Raw genomic sequence first — 17,659 nt, forward strand, 5'->3', positions numbered from 1 at the left:
TTTTACGTAAAGGTTTTTTTTTTTTTTTTTTTTTTTTTTTTAATTTATAAAATAATTCCATGTTTTGCCAAATAAGCTTACTTACTTACCACATGACGAGGTCCCATATTTCCTCTGCAGACATTCAATCGAATTGCTGCTCAAATCGTGTCAACAGTCAAGAAACTTTGCTGCGACTTTTCCGCTATACCAAATAATGTTTTCCAGCTGAAAATAAAGAAAGTTTCTACATAAGCATGTATACAATACATATATTGGTGGTGCGAGTAACCTATATATACAATATGTACATGCGTATTGCGTATATCATTACGTTTACAGTGCTGCATACGCATCGTATGCGTAATATTGCCCTGAAGCTTTTTCCAACTTATGCAAATGCAAAAGGGAACAACACAAAAAACTAAAAGTAATAAAAAATGCTAATTTTATGTTATTGTTGCTGACTTTGACTTGGTCGTCGGCTTTTGTGTTGTATTTCTCTTCTTTCCATTTTTTTTTTTTTTTTTTTCTTGAATTGGATGTATTTTTTTTTCTTTGCTTTAAAATTGTCGCCGTCATTATCGTTCATCGTTGTCGTTGTCTTTTCGGTCGCCTTTATCTTTGACACAAAACAGGAAATGATTTATGCAAAATGGCCGGCGCGCAACTAATTTAAAACTTGCTCAGACACACACACACACACACACAAAAACAAACACACACATGAGTTGTTGACTAACACAGCAAATTTGCAACGTTTTTGCCTTTTTCTGCCCAGTCATTTGAGCTCATATCCCTTGGCTTATTGAAACTTCCGTTTGCCGGATATTGAACGCTTTATTTATGTGGCTCACACACAAATACTTGCTCACACACACACACACACACACACACACACACATACCATCGAGCATGTTCTACCTCCCTTCAAGCGCACTTCAGCTAATTGGCTAATTGTAGCTTAATAAAAAATCAAAATCGCATTACATTTTCAGCTCAGGCATAGCAAGCGCCCTCCCTTCTACAAGAAAAACTATATAAAAAGCCAATCAAATTGATTGTATTTGATGGCACTACCACACACCCACACCCTCGCACTCACAAAGACACTCACACACACACACACACCCCCTCCTTAACAAAAGCCCTAGGCATGAGCCATAAATCTTGAGCGCACTTGCGCCGCCCCTCCTACTCGGCGCTCGCACCGCCTTCTACGCCCTTCAAGGCCACCTTCGGCGGCAGCTGCAATCGCCTGAGTGTCCTGCGAGCGTTTGGCATGTCCAAAATGCACTAGAAGAAAAAAGAAACACACACACACACAAAAAGTAGAAAAAATTTTCAGACTAGAAAGAAAAGAAATGCACGAGCAGAATGCCGAGCATGAGTAGCAGCCACCCGGATGCAGCGACATATTTATGCTCTATCCCTTGGCAACACTTTCTAACAGATTATCGCATTGGGCTGGGTCTTCTCCGGCTCGCTCACAAACTGAATTTGTGAACTTTTCGAAAAACGAATCAATTTCAATATATTTTCAAATATGAAATGCGCACGGCAGCGCGGCTCATGTGGAGCCCTCGCTTCACGTTGGGGAATCGAAGCAAAAGAAAGTTAAGCTTGAAATCGCTTAAAGGCAATTCTATTGATATTCAAATAAATTGCAAGACCGAAGGGCGTAAGTTAAAAGTTAAGAATTTTGAAAACAAATCAATAACAATTTGTACAAATATATAAATTTTATTACTGTAAAAATAAATACATAAAATATGAAAGTTTGTTGTATAAGTAAATAATTAAAATGCAAAAAAGTGTATATAAATAAATTGATATATAATATTGATATTTGTTTACGTTAATATAACAATATAAACAATATGTATTATGTAATCAAATATATGAAAATATATCTTATTTTATCAAAACTGTATTTTACTTAAAAGCTAAGATAAACTTTTTGAATTAATAAAAATAACAATAATATAATTAACTATTCCAATAAAAATAATAATAAACAATAAAATAAATATCTAATAACTAACTAGATAAAAATACTAAAATATCAAATCGATAAATATTGTTATAATAAATATTTTTATTTTTTATATTTTATTATTTTTTATTATGTATGATATATAAACTAAGCTGTCACTTTAAAATATGTTTTTGAGTCAATTTTAACACTTAAAACAATTGTATATACTAGGTAGTATTTCTTATATTTCTAGGTAGTATTTCTTGTACAATTTATAAACATTTGTACAACATTAAATTGCTATACAAAAATAAAGGGACAATACAGCTATGTCAAGGTAATATCAAAGACCCTCACAGTATAAGTAACAGTATCTTCATCCTCATTATGCACCTATCCTTACATTAATCTCACAGTAATCACACACTACAAAAACTTAAATGCTCAAACTGAAACGATATCAAACAGAATATAACATAATAAAGAGACTTCACTCGAAATGATTCGACCATCAAATTAAAATGTATATAATGAAAATTGCGTTAATGTACCTCAATGCGAGATGCTTAAGTTAAGTCTGAAAATAATAATGCTCTCTTCTAATCTGTAAAGCGAAAGTAATGCAGCTAAGAGCAGGATGAAGGAATCTAGTTGTACTACAACTACTACTCGAGGCGCTCAGGTTTGTGTTTGTCCCTCCCACACCGCTAGCTGCCTGGCTGGCTGGCTGGGTGGGTGGGTGGCCGGCATTTTGCTTGGCTGGTTATTCGTTGTTGGGTGCATTAAAAATAAACGACTGTGGGTAGCGCTCAATTTGGAATGAAATTGGCGCAAATACCAAAAATTTATACAATGGCAAATGCAGCAGCAGGAAAATAAAGAAAAGGCAAAACGAAAACAGGCAACCAAAAAAAAAGAAAGAAAAGGAAAAAAACGGAAATAAAGTGAAAAGAAAAACACAAAAAAGCGAAAAGCAGCAGAGCACAAATTGAAAAGCCATACAAATCAAATTGCGTGGGTGTGTGTGTGTGTGTGTGTTGGCTTGCGGAAGTGTGTGTGTGCCTCTGTGGGCTATATAATTTATAAGCGGCCATCAGGAGTGCTCATTATGTGGCACAAAATAAGTAAGTGCCACTCGGTTTATACACAAAGTAAACAACGTGCCAAAATGCCTGACAATGCTCCAAGCTCTACCTACCTCAATCTCATGCCTCTCCATCGCCCACACTCGTTACCCTTCCAACCTCCCTCCCTCACACTATATGACTGGTTTTGCTTTGTGTGTGGAAAATGCATAAAAGTGACCAGCACGCAGTGGCCATAAATGAGCCTTGAAGCACACTCACATATCTCTTCGCTTCTCCCTCTCATCTATATGCGGCACTTAAGTTTGTTACCCAGCTCGATTTTATGTGACCCCTCCCCGTCCCACTGCCTTAACCTTTCGTTTGCTCCCATTGTCTTTTTGCTCGATAATGCAATCAATTTGGCCGGCCCTTTTCGTTAGCTCAATTTCTGCATAGAGCACAGGCCACATTACACAAAGCATTCCAATAATTCTGATACTTGGAAGTACATAGTAATTTCAACAGGGCTGGCAAACAATCTCTAGCCGAATGGTCCGGCCTGAATGGATTACAAATTTGTTTCGTTTGTAGACCAAATCAATTTTTGTGAAAATGATTACAACGACAGCAAATAGAATATCCCAAAGTGTTCTACTTACATAATGTGTCTATAAACGAAATTCGAAAACTGCAGAAAGGAAATGGAAAAGGAAGTCATGTACCATCATTAATCAATTTTTCAATTATTGATATTTGAGGAAATTATCTGAAATGGCAAATGATTAAAAATTTGTTTGAGAAAATATAATTAGCAATTATTGAACCATTGGCTATTTCGACATAATATATAATATTTTATGATAGATTAGTCTATTATTTAAAAAAAAAAAAAAAAAAAAATCATCAAGGTCTTTCACAAGTTTTTTATAAAACCAGTTTCTATCTGAAATTTAACAAAAAAGTATGCAAATAAAAAAAAATATATATATATAAAATATAATAAAATAAAATGAAATTTAAAAAAATAAATAAATATATAAAAATGTAACTAAAAATTGATAAATAAATGAACATAAATAAACGATGACAATTTTTTTTCTTAATTTTAATAAAAAAATTTATATTCCAATTGATAAGATATAATATATAATTGAAGACCATATTTGGTAAAAAAAAAAAAAAAAACAAAAATGGAATAAAATAATTTTGATTCTATATGAACAAGTTTAGGCTCGACCTTGGCCGCTAGAGCTGTATGATTTGTCTGTATATTATCGGTTTCTGTCTCATATGCATTTTTACCCATACAAATCTTAGCAAATAGCTATTCAAAAGAGAAACTTTATAACAGTCTCTACTACGTGGAACTCAGTTTTATTTGCGAAAATCAGTAAATCACATTCGTTAGGCAAATTTATTGCCAAAATCGAAACGGAATCCACAAAAATATATTTCAAATAATTTGCAAATCGATTTGCAGCCCTGAAGCATGAATTGCCATGCCATGGCAGAGCCAAGGCAAGTCTGCATAAATTATTGCCAATGCCGAGTGGAAGTTAATAGACTTTTCGCTTTTGCTAATGCAAACAGCAAGACAGTGAGTGCTTCAGCGGATGGCTGCTAAAATCAAAGAAGGAAATGCAAAGAATTTCGTGCAAAATTTAATTACTCAGAGAGCTGAAAGAACTGAAAGGACTTAGAGCTATGAACCGAGAACTGCGTCAAAAAGATACGCACAACAGTCGCTGCTATCCAAGAGTTCAGCTTCGTTTGTTTATGCATATTTTAGTCAAGGCTGCACATTAACTGCAGCAGCAGGAGCAGCAGGAGTCGCAGCAGCGGCACTTGATATTGTTGTTGTTATTGCTGCAACAGTTGCGCAAACATTGCGCCCAATGCCTTAATGACCCGCCGCCCTTTGACCTTTTGCCGCGCGAGGGCAAGTCGTTTGCATATTCATTGGTCACTCCCATTGCCCATCCGCCCGAGAACCACGCTGAGTCGCTGCTTTGAGCGTAAATATTCCGAGCACTTTAAACAATTCATTCATTTACATTTACAAGAGTTCTACCATTCCGCAATGGATAACAAACTACAAAACAAAAGTTACTCTACTTTTTGGTATATACCAAAACTGAATATAAATATTGGAATAAAAGAAATGCTCATAGTTAGTTATATTAAGAGTAATTAACCAAGAACTGGCTGGCTTCACTTTCTTAGCAACAGTCAGTAGAATGAACGTCCCAGCGATATCAGCTTATCATAAAGGTTCTTGAAATAGCTAGACAATTTGATGATATTTTGTGTTAGGCCTTGTTAATTTATTAACTAATAATAATCAACAAATTATCTGAAGTGCTTAAAGATTGCAGAGGTCATATATAAAATATTTATATTAAGCAACAAAATGTTTCGCGGAATAAACTAAAAACAAATATAGATTTGATAAAATGAAGCGAATTGATAAGTATATATAAGTATAAGTATTAATTTAATATGTAGATGTCAGATATTTATTTGATTCAAGTGCTGTGAAGTGCATAAGCTATATATAAAATATTTTTTTAAATAAATCACCACAAATATATACTAAAAGGTAACAGAAAAAGTAACAAGTAATATAAAAAAATATATATATATATATATATATATACATATATATTTATATATATACATATAAAAACATGAACTTCAAATTTCTTGAATATATATAAAGTAACAAATTAGTTGCCAATCATTAAACATATTTTTAACCAAAATATCAAAACCCAAACTGAAAATGTTTATAAAATCTCCCAAGTCATATAGCTCAACTATGCAACCAACTATCGAATGTTGTCAACCTAAACGACCAAACAAACCATATTAAAAGGTATTTAAGAAATATCTGTTTAAAGCTATTTTTAAAATACAAATATTTATTTTTGAAAAAGCAATAGAGCGACAAAAGAATTCCCATTTACAACACTGGGATATAATTGAGAAACGAATTGCAACAAGCATTTATTGATATTGATTACACACACATGCACCAAATCACACACACACACTAACACACCAATACACCCACACACACCAACTGGTCATGCAATCATTTCAAGCAATTTCCTTCTGCATTTTGCATAGAGCCCAGCGGGTGTAGCGTGGGCGAGGCGGGGGCGTGCCGCCCACTTTTTGCAGACGAAGCCGAAAAGTATGCTACAACTTTTTGATTTATATAGAGATTGATGCAGAGAGGTGTTTTAGCACATCAGCAGCACACAAATTAAGCAGAAAATAACAATAACAAGCCGAAAGCAATGAGAACGAGAACTGGAATGAGAATGAAAATGAAAACTCATGATGGTCATCATTTTCAAGCTAAATGCTTTCGCCCCATTTCTGCCCCGCCCCGCAGCGCCCGGTAATTGCCAACGAACAAAATGCCTTTGCTTTCTGCTCTGTGCAATTTTCCCATTTGCAGTGTTTAATGGAAAAATCAAGCCATCAGTTTTTCACTGTGCTTATGTTTTCCCAGCTGTAGCGTCTTCTTCTTATACTACCCATTCACTCTGCTAATTGCAACAACAATTGCAACAAACTGAATCTGATGGCAAGAACTAGGCCATAGTCATCGAGTGTGAGAGAGAGAGAGGCTGAAAAAGAGTGAGATAGTGATAGATAGCGCTGTCACGCCCCCTCGGGCGTTTGGATAACAAGCTGGGTGCAAATTTTACAAATTATAATCGTCATTTGTCATGATGCTGGAACTCAACAAGGACACAGACTCGGACTCGGACTTGGTCGGCAGCCCAGGCCCAGGCCCAGGCCTTCACCCACATCGTATTTTTATTGACACATTGAAATGACAAGGGACACGAAAACAGAGACAGCGCACAAGAGACAGAGAGGCAGAGAGAGAGAGAGAGAGGGAGAAATAACTAGAGCGACAGCTACTGCAGAAAACTGAATTAGCAATTCAGTTAAAATCCATTTTTCTGGCTCATAGTCTAAGTCAGGCACGTCGTCGGCAACGCACTCCAAAGATTTCCAGGCCGGGCCGACATTTTTGCAGCGTATCGAACAGCATGCCGCCAAATGCATCGCGCATTGTTACGCTTAGATCCTCGATATGGCCGATGTCACAGTACGCCATCAGTCCGCTGCCTAGCAGCAGTTCGCAAGGTGTTCCGCCGACCAGGCGCGGCTCGTAACGGTAAACAGCCATGCAGAGTCGCAACTGCTGACGTTGCAACAACAACGGTATCATCGCTCTCCAATTAACCTGCGTCATATCCAAGTCATCCTCTTCGAGCAGTTGCTCCTGCTGCTGCTGCTGCTGCTGCTCTTCAAACAACAGCTCCAGTTCATGGTAGCCCAAGGGCTGCAGGTGAGAGCCAGGCCACAGGCAGCTGAACAGCAAGAGCTTCAGCCAAACTAACTGCATTTTATACAGAACTCTGTATTCACTGTATATATATGTATATATTTTGTATTTGAAGTTATTTTTATTTCGTATTCTTTATGTTTTCTTTGCAGTAATTAATATCGCGTTTGCTCGCATCGAAGCTTCCAAACTAACTGTACACTACGAGCTACGTGACTTAACGTGCCAAAGTCTTAAGTCTTATAAAGTCGCTCAGAATTCGATTGCTGGCGTTTCGTCGAGCATGAGGATTGTTTATAATAACTCAGCTTTGTAGTATCAAATTCGAATTCGAACTCGAACTGCACTTGATAATTGCGTCTCAGAGTCGAATTCGATAAGTAGCTGACGACATAGACAGAGTCGTGTACTGTGTGCTGTGCTTGAAATATTACTATAGATGGAGTACGTGTAAATAAATAAATGTTGAGGCATCTATTTTATATGTTTAATCTGTATTAAAAGGAGGAAGCTTAAGCCACTCATACGTGAAGTGAAAATTATAATAAACAGTCAAACTCTTGTGCTTCAAGGTAGAGTAGAGAGCGGAGTAAACGAAGAAGCAGAGAGTAGAAGAGAGTATATAAGTAAAATAAAGAAGTAGTATTAGAAAGAGCGCCTACTACTAAATAATTTGCATTTAATTTATTAGAAAATCAAGTAATAATTTAATATTTTCCACAAAAATATAAACATATATTTAAATAAAATTAAATAAATAAATATATTAACAAAATTTTAAAAATTATTCATATAATATACATTAAAATCAAAAACTTAAATCTTTAATAATAAAAACTTAAATCTTGTAAAATTTATAGATAGACTTATTAAAAAATAAAAATAAAAATAAATAATTTAATATCTTACATAAATAAATCAAATTTAATTTTAAATAATTAATTTAATTTTAATTTTAATTGAATTAATTTTTTTTCTTTTTTCAACATAATAAAGAGCATTTGAAAGTCGCATTCGTAGTCGATTTTTTTTTAAACTAACTTAAAAAGTTGTTCAAATGCAATTTGATGATTCATTAACTCAGTAAACTTTGTTTGTATGCAAGAATAATATATATATAAATCCGACACTCTCAATATGCATTGCAACGAATGCGAATGTTTAATGCTTAACTTGGTTTTAATTTCTAGCTGGCAAACATGCTACGTGACTTGCAAACGGTTTCGAATGCAGCACATGCTATGGTAAAAATTCTATTTCACTAAAGCTTCACAAAGCTCACTTTGACAGAGGAATTTAGAAAATATAATGGCAGTTTGAACTAATGCAGAAATGGAATAAAGAAATATGTTTTTAATATTATTATTATTAAATTTAAAATTGATGAGCGAAAAAGAAATTTGTTCAATTTTATATGTAATTATTATGAAATTGTGATGTAATATTACATGCAAATATTTTTTATGAATGAGTTTAATTTTTCATATGCGCAAAATATTTTATTTATCTGTCTAGAAAAGAAACATGCCATAGCGATTATATTAATATTAGTAATACCTACATAGCTACACAGTGTTCAATGAACAAACTCAACAATTCATTTTCATGAAACCTTCCATCAAACTTATTCACCATGAATTCCAAAAAGAATATTTGGTAGTAGTATTTATTTTATATTTCAAGCATTTTCCCATAGACAAATTTCATTATAAATTGATATTAAAGTGCATTCAATTATCCATTTAATATCGCTTAATATTTAATTCAGCAAGAAATCTATAAATTGGAATGTGTACAACTGAAAATGAATGTGAATAATTGACCAGCAAAAATCATAATAGATAGCCAGACACGTGAATTTTAATATGTAAATATATATATGTAAATAGATATTAAATTATTTCGGACTAATTTTTTATTTGTGAGTTCTCCGTTGTTGTTATTTTCGAATAGAATTCATTTTTATTTTTGCCGACGCCAGCAACAGCTGCAAAATAATATTTGCATAGATTTTTATGCCCGACCCATAAATCGCTGGCAAAAAGTCAAACTAATAAATGCCGAAAGGACATGCAGAGACGCATTACACAACTAATTGGGCCCTTTGCAGGGCATATGGAGGGACTAGACGGGACACGGGATGCACAGTTCGGGTTACAGGATACGGCTGCAGCTGTTGCCCGAAAAGGGAATGAAACGTGCCAAACTAAACAAAAAACTGGGCTCCAGCAGGACAGTGAGACGACTAACAAATACCCTATGTCGCATAGGTGTATAGCGATTCTTTTTTTTTCTAAGCTTCCTAACTTTTTAGTGGTCAAATAGTAGATGAAACGTGCTAGATATAAAACTTTTTCAATTTGGCATGATAGAGTAAGTATTTATACTAGAAATACATAAAATATATGCATTTTTTCTAACCTTCATCTATTCTGCCTTTCGCCTGTTTCATGCCTGGACACAAAACCTAAATATCCATTTTTTACACATTTATTTATTGAGTTAGAAAAAAAAGTATGCATGGAAATGATATGTAAAAAGCAGACATATATATAAATTATAATTTTTTAATAATAACAAAACAAGCAAAGCTGCAAATTCAGCTGCGGTTGCAGGGCCAACAAATAAAGAAAAAAAAAAAAAAAAAAAAAAGAGCAAAAAAGAAGCGGGCGGCACTTGCGCTATGAGCTGTGGGCTGTGGGTTTGCTGGAGCGCTACGTGGTATACGCTACCATCCACAAAATGGCGTTGCGGCCATTTGCCATTTGCCATTCGCCGTTGGCCGGAAACAAATTACAGCAAACAATTTAAAAAATGTTTGCAAACAACACGAACAAACAGGGAACAACAAAAGCAGCAGCAGCAGCACCAACAACAACAACAGCAGCAACAAAACTGGAACTACACACAAAAAGGACCAGCAGACAGACGGAAACGTTATCTAGGCAATGGAAGAGACAAACGAACAGACGGGGAGACGGACGCAGGGACAAAGGGACAGCCAGACAGACAGTCGGATATACTATGGAACACTTGGCCAAACAGCAGCGCCCAAGATAAAAAAGTCCTTTCAGTGCCAGAGACGATGTCCTGGAACTAGTTCCTGCCGGCCTGCTCTCGGTCCCCTCTCGTGCGCCACTCGCTCTCCCGCTACTTCTCTCTCCGTTTAACCTTTTCGTTTCACTTAGTTAAGCAAAAAATGAAATTTTTATTGCCAAAATGCATAAATGAATAGAAAATAGTTACACAAACCAAAACAGGGCCAAAATCCACAGCCGCCACAGCAGCCACAGTTCAGTCTGAGGAGTCGAGTTAGCCAGGACAGACACACACAGACGTGGACACACACGTGCAGTGGACTCTTTGATTTTTTTTGTTTGCGTTGCCCTGTGCGCTATTTTTAGAGACTCTCAAAGCGTGCTACGTGCCACACCTAAGCAAAATGTTAACCTCAGCAGTAAATCTGAGCTCGTCTAATAACTCGGTCTACTTGTTTGTTTTTCATAATTTTATAATACCCTAACATGAGGTCGCATGGCTTGAGCATAAGCTTTGGCATTTTTGAGTCCATTGAGTTAAACACGTTTTGCGATTTCACATAAAATTTTATTATATATTGACTTTACTCTACTCTACTCTACTAATATATTTTCTTAATTTTACTATTTTACTACTATCTATGAAATATATTGATCATAGATACATGAAGAGAAAAATTAAGAAAATATATTAGTAGAGTAAAGACATATAGACTACATACAGATAGAAATTACTTAGGAATAAATTATTTGCTGTTGGAAGGATTGTACATATTGATAGATAATGACTATAGATATATATATTTATAAAATGAGTATACATGGATTTTATTTAGTTAAAAGATTGTACTTATTAGATAAATAGTTCATAAAAATATAGATTTTAGATGAAAATCATATGAATAAATCGACAAAATAATGCTAAAGTTTAGACAGATATATATTATAGACAGATGAAGTATGTATACATATATTGAGTATTATTGCACGGAATAAATTGATACTAAATAGATAGCTAACAGAAAGATAGAGTATATAATATATAATATAGTCAAGTTTGTATAGACATATTAGATATACCCTAATAAAGTATTATATAGATTACTCATACACATCATTTATATATAGAGCATTCAACTTTCATATTCAGCAGTCAAATTTTCTCTGCTAGTTATTGCTGTTTGTTTCACCTCGTTTGTGAACTCAGCCAATTTTTTTTTTTTTTTCTGTGTTCCTTCTTTCGGGCCTGCAATGATTTAGACATTAGATGTGGGAGTGGCAAAAGCAAAGGGCAAATTGAGCAACACAGCATAGCCTTCAATCAGGACGGCAAAGTACTTGCAACGCTTTGCTGCCCCACCCCCCATGCCACTCTCACACCCTTCCGCTTAGCTGAAAGCCATGCGTAACTTTTTGCAACATTTCAATTAACAAATAATAAACAAGCTGGCAACAAAAAGCGCCTAAAAACACTCAAAACTTGCACTAAAAAATAGGAAATAAAGAAACAAGCACAAAAACTTCTTTCGTAAGCAAATCAGAAAGTCATCAGAGTGCCAAAAATAGGCAAATGTTTCGAAGCCAATTTGCATCCGGGCCGATGGGGAGACGCCTCTGCCAAGGGAAAGTTCAACGAGCCTGTATTCACACATTGCCTGTGCACTTTAAAAGTAATTTATCCTTTTTCGATACCCTGCGATCCGGCAGAGTAAAGGGTATAATAATGTGTGTAAGAAAGTGAACATTTCTAAGATCAATAGCTTTGAAATACTTCTGAATCACAATTAACTATTCCTTACCTTCTATTTGAATGACTTGTACTACAATCGATAAATATCGATAACAACATTTAGAGACAATTCTCCAAAACGAAAAGCTAAGAGCCAGGTATTTTTCTCTCTATACAAGTATCTCTCTCTTAATCTGTGTCTACCTTTGTTTCTCATTCTACGAATCGATTACGTTCTTCTACCCTAACTTTCTTCCTCTCCTTTTTTGTCATATCTCTCTTTCAATTTCCCTCTGTCTCACTTTGTTTTTCTCTGACTTTATTATACACATCTCCCTGTCTCACACTCTATCTTTCTCCCTCTCTCTCCAAAACTATTTCCCGCTCTCTACCTCGCCATCTCTCCACCTCTGAGAACATATCTCTACCTCCGAATACTGCTCTTAGCCGTTTACAGAGTATCTGCTAGTCGCTCTCTCCTCATTAACGTGTCTTTTTTCGTCCATTTCCCAGGACTCGACATGCCATTTGCATAAAACTTGCATGTGCCTCAAGTCCCTTTGGCATAAAATCCACTTTGTTGGTAGCATCAAAAATTGCAACTGTCTTCTGTAGTTATTTTTGCTGTTTTTGCTGTTTTTCTTGTTTTTGTTGTTGTTGATGTTGCTGTTGTTTGTGTGCTGGTTGTTGTTGGCATTGTTAATTGCAGCGCTGCTTACGGGTAAGTTTTCAATAATGTGGAAAGCATGTAGCGAGAAAATTCCTTTTGTGCATCAATCTCTAATGACTTTCCTTTGTTCCGCCCCGAAAAAAAAGTATAAGAAACTAAAGCGGATCTCGAGGAAAATGTTAAGAAAATGTGTCAATTTGAGAACTTACTTAGCCAAAGTGCTAGCCAAGTTAGCTTGTAAATATATGCTTAACGCTTCACATTGAGCGGATGAGCCGCACTTGAGTGAAAGTTTCATTGAACCACCATGCACATTGGACAGCCCCATGCAAGAAAATGGATGAGTGGCCGGAGGAAAGTAAGTGAAAGTGAAAGCGGAAGGCGGAAAGGGAGAAATGGGAACAAAGAACTTTACAGCTGCTCGACAAGTGCTGGTAATTAGACGATGGAGTTATGCCAGAGCCCTGCGCCTATGGCCATAATTAGCTTGTAATGATCATATTTTGCCCTTGCCTTGCCTTGCCTTCCATTCACATTCAGTTCAATTGCCGATAGATAGTGGCTCCCTGCATTAATTAACGGCCCAGTGCACACTCTATGCGCACTCAATCGTGGCTAAATTCCGTTTGGCTATAAGCAAATAAATCTGAATGCAGCAATCAAGACGGTAATTATGTATGACTGGGCATGCGGAACCTTGAATGCCCTACGCATTGAATGCCCTACCTAACTGATTGAAGAGTTGAATTTAGTTAAAATAATACATATAGGTGAGCATGCCAGACTTTAAAGATACTGCGAGACTGTATTCATTGATTGACGGATTGATTGATTGAGCGAGCAATATGAGCAAAGAAAGAGTTAAGTACTCTGCTATGAAAACTCTCATATAAATACCCATCTAAATACCCTACAAAGATTATGATAATTATATATAATAGATAAGCTGAATTCCCTGACTGACTGATTGATTGATTGATTGACTGACTGAGGGAGTAACTAGGACTAAGAATAAGCATTTAATATGAAAGCCAACTATGATTGCTAGATTTGTTAACTTTGATCACATAGGTATAAATAATCAAATAAATTGTTAATTAACGACTTGATTGATTGAAAAAATAATAATAATAATAATAAAATAAAATAAACAATCAAATTGAACACTGATTAAAATTTCTAGATTTAAAAAAAATATTTTTTTGAATGAGAAACTTTGAGAGGCAAATAAGACTACTTGGTGATTGATTGCTTGCCTAAGTTATTGATTGAGTGGAATGAGCAATAAAATGAAATTCTGAAACCTCAAGGATTGATTGATTGACAGATTAGTTAATTGATGTATAGAAAACTGCGAAGCGAAATGTGACCAACTAGTCGGAATAACTGAGTAATTTATTTATACTAGTTAATTTGATTGATTGCTTAAATTATTGATTGAAAACAAATTTACAGCACAAGATGTATAAGGAAAGTAGTTATGCCTATCTGCTATGTCCATAAAAATGTAAAGGGTATTATACTGAACGCACGATGTTTGCAGCCGAAGCCTAACTCAACTCAACGTTAACAGCTCACTCAACGCATGGGCAAGTATCGGCTTCAAGCACTTCTGGGTAACACAAACGTCCACACACGCACATATATATGTTGGCATACATATATAAATGTATATATATATTGTTGGCAAACAAGTGCAGAGCTGCATATCGATATTTGTTTGCGTTGCGCGTGAATGAGCCAATGAATGATTGGAAAACTGTGAATGATTGAAGGCTTTTGTCTGAGCATAATTTAATTAAACAAATCAAAGCAGCGGATGTGTTTGTATACTTATGTCTGTGGGTGTGCGTGTACGTATGTTTGCCTGGGGTGGCAAATGGGTGTTATTTATGCACGTTCAGGGAGTGAAACGAGTATATTGGTTTGCATGAACTCCAAGTAATTACATTCAATAAATTATACAGAAAGTCTATATTCACATCCTTGTCAAAAAATATAATAATTTATATCTATAAGGACTCTCTCTTTCTCTTCGTCACCTCTTCAATTAAACCTATAATTTAAAAATACATATACATATATATATGTCGCCTGAGTGGCGAGCATGATATAATCGCTCACTTCCGACTTCAACATCCTTAATTGCTTTTTTTTTCCTTGTTAATTGAAAATGTGTTCAGCGAATGCGAACAAATAGCTGAAGGCAGGGCTGCGCCCATTCAGAGCTTTAAATAATTAACAGGTCCTCGCAGGCTTCCGCATTCTTGTTCATATATCTACATACACATGAGAATGTACATATATCTGATTGTAATTGTTTATACACGTGCAGCAGCTTTTGTATTTAATTTATTTGCGAACTTGTGCTTTGAAAATTCTACATATGTATAGGTAAACATACGCTTTGTCCGACATTTCGGCGACAATGCCTCGCATTAAGTCAAATATATTCATAAATAGCTTTTAAATTATAGCATTTTTTCATTTAGAGAAAATAGCTGAAAGTGCGAAAAATAATTACCATATTTTATGGCACGTTTATGATAATTGAAAGAGTTTTATGATTTATTTTTAAATATCATTTGCATGCGTATTAACACATTCGATTATTTATGGCATATTTTAAGCTTAAATGTAATGCATTTTAAATTTATTGCTTAGTTTCTGTTTTTGTTTTTAGTCATTTTTTTTTTTAATAATCAGTTGCATTTTAATCTTTATTGTTACGTTTTTAGTAACAAAAACAATTTGAATAGTTTAAAAGGAATTTGAATAATTTTTCTATAAGCTCAAATTTTGCATATTTTATGATTGGCTCTGAACACCAAAAGGCTAAACGCAGCATTTGCATAGCCATGTAACACCTAGCGCGAGCAGCGGGAGTGCACAATGTGAAGATACCTTTGCTGGGTAAATGATTATAGGTTTGTATATCTATGAGGTGCTTATGAATGATCAGGAATAAATTGCATGCTTTAGCGTGTAAATCGAAGGATAAAACAACAAATTTTTCGAGATACATATATTCAAAACTGAAAATGGAAATTCATTTTATCGATTTTTTGCAAATTAATAAAACTGATATATAAATTATATCTGATTTGAAAAATCCATCTTGCGAAAATGATTTCATATTCTGTTAATAATTTCCTTATGTATGGATATTTGTTCACTGTATCGATAAGTTATCGATAAATTGAATGCAATTGCAGTAGAATCTATGAAAATCGACATCCAATTTCATTTAATTTTCCTTCCCCTCTTATAACTTAACTAATATACCCATTTAATTCACTTCCAATAGAATTCCGTATGTAAAATATTATATAAATAATTTTAGTTATTTGCACTTTATTTAGATTACCATATACACTAACCATAGTAGAGCCTTGAAACTGACTTTGCATTAATCACAGATATGTATTAAAATCCATGAAAAAGTTTGCAATGCGCCTAAACCGCAAAAATTGCAAATGCCAAATGCCAAATAGTAAATGTGAAATGCATTGCGATAATTTTTGCTTGGCGTTAGTGAACTGAACGACAAAACCTTTAAAATGAGTGTTAAATATTAAATGTGAAATGCAAAAACAATGCCATTTACAACATTTTATGCAACCTAATGGCCGTCACATTCCAAAATGGCGCTGCGTCCGGAGACAAAATGGCGAATGCAACGGGAAACGAGCAGCGGGCAGCGGGCAGCGGGCAGCGAACGAGCGTGACCTTGTACAAAAATGGCAAGGCAATAATAAATGGTTCTTCTTCTGCCAACAACACATGCTGAGCGAATCTTCAGAGTTCGCCACCCAAAACAAAACGAGAAAGAAGAAAATGAAACCTGTAAACAGGATGCCAAGAAAACAGGGTGCTTCAGCTAATAAGCAGGATAATTGGCTTCGGCTTAACTCGAGTGCCTGAAATGTAAAACAAAATCAGTATGAAGAGCATATCATCTGAGAGAGAGATAGAGAGAGAGAGAGAGAGAGAGAGAGAGAGAGCGAGAGGGAGAGAACAATATATGCACTTTAAATTAATTGCCTATTGAAATATCTATATGTACTCGTATTTATAAATGTATGTAGGTATTTTGAATTATCTGAGCTAGCATTAGCTTCAAATAAATATTAATTCTGTCATTATGTCAATAAATCAGTAAGTAGCTCTTCATCCATTAAAAGGAAAATGTCCTCTGCTGACTTACACTCTGCTTCAAGTTCAAGTTCAAGTCACCCATTCTTCTTTCACACTCCAAACCGGGTATATTAATTTACTTATACTACGTCTTTTACCCCTTATATATGAACTCCAGTTTATGCTATTATAAATAAAATATGAAATATGAATATATAAATATATAAGTTTGTTCTACAATATAATATAACACTCTCTAAATTATTATTATATCATTATTAATAATCTTCTATGTTAATTTAACATTAATACCTTCCCTTAGCACATATAGTTTATCTATTCCTTATACAACCCTCTAGCATCCACCTCTCAGCTGTAGGATATATAAATGTGAAATTGGCTTAAATTGACAGTTCGAATTGCAATTGAAGGGTCGCAAGACGCAGAAAAGTTTAATAGAAAAGAAGAAAAGCAAAAATGAAAAATCATTCCGAAACTTTGCACTATTTTGACATGCTGTGTGCTTTAAAACTTTGACGCGTCGATTTTTCAGCTCTAGAAAAAAAAAAAATTGGAAAAATCAGAAAACTATTTGCGACTTATCGCCGAAAAAAGATGGGCCATTGAATAAATATCAAAGCAAATGGTCATAAATATTTCTGATCGGCTTTTCATGCCCGTCTCTTTTTCTA

General features: G+C 34.8%; 1 protein-coding gene and 1 long non-coding RNA gene across 2 annotated transcripts; both read right to left on the reverse strand.

The window, feature by feature from the left end:
- LOC149269607 (uncharacterized) lies at positions 1-3,996 on the reverse strand. Its single transcript, XR_016269336.1, has 2 exons — positions 3,684-3,996; positions 1-207 (listed from the first exon to the last, which is right to left on the reverse strand). It is a non-coding gene; the product is annotated as an uncharacterized LOC149269607 (long non-coding RNA).
- Positions 3,997-5,927: 1,931 nt separating this feature from the next.
- LOC108620694 (uncharacterized) lies at positions 5,928-7,676 on the reverse strand. The gene has a single exon (XM_018017600.2). It carries the CDS (start codon positions 7,451-7,453, stop codon positions 7,022-7,024), a length of 432 nt encoding a protein of 143 aa, XP_017873089.1. The 5' UTR covers positions 7,454-7,676; the 3' UTR covers positions 5,928-7,021.
- Between the last annotated feature and the right edge of the window lie 9,983 nt (positions 7,677-17,659).

The sequence above is a fragment of the Drosophila arizonae genome, chromosome 3, assembly GCF_054131065.1.
Source record: "Drosophila arizonae isolate 15081-1271.41 chromosome 3, UAZ_ARI_1.0, whole genome shotgun sequence".
Taxonomy (NCBI): domain Eukaryota; kingdom Metazoa; phylum Arthropoda; class Insecta; order Diptera; family Drosophilidae; genus Drosophila; species Drosophila arizonae.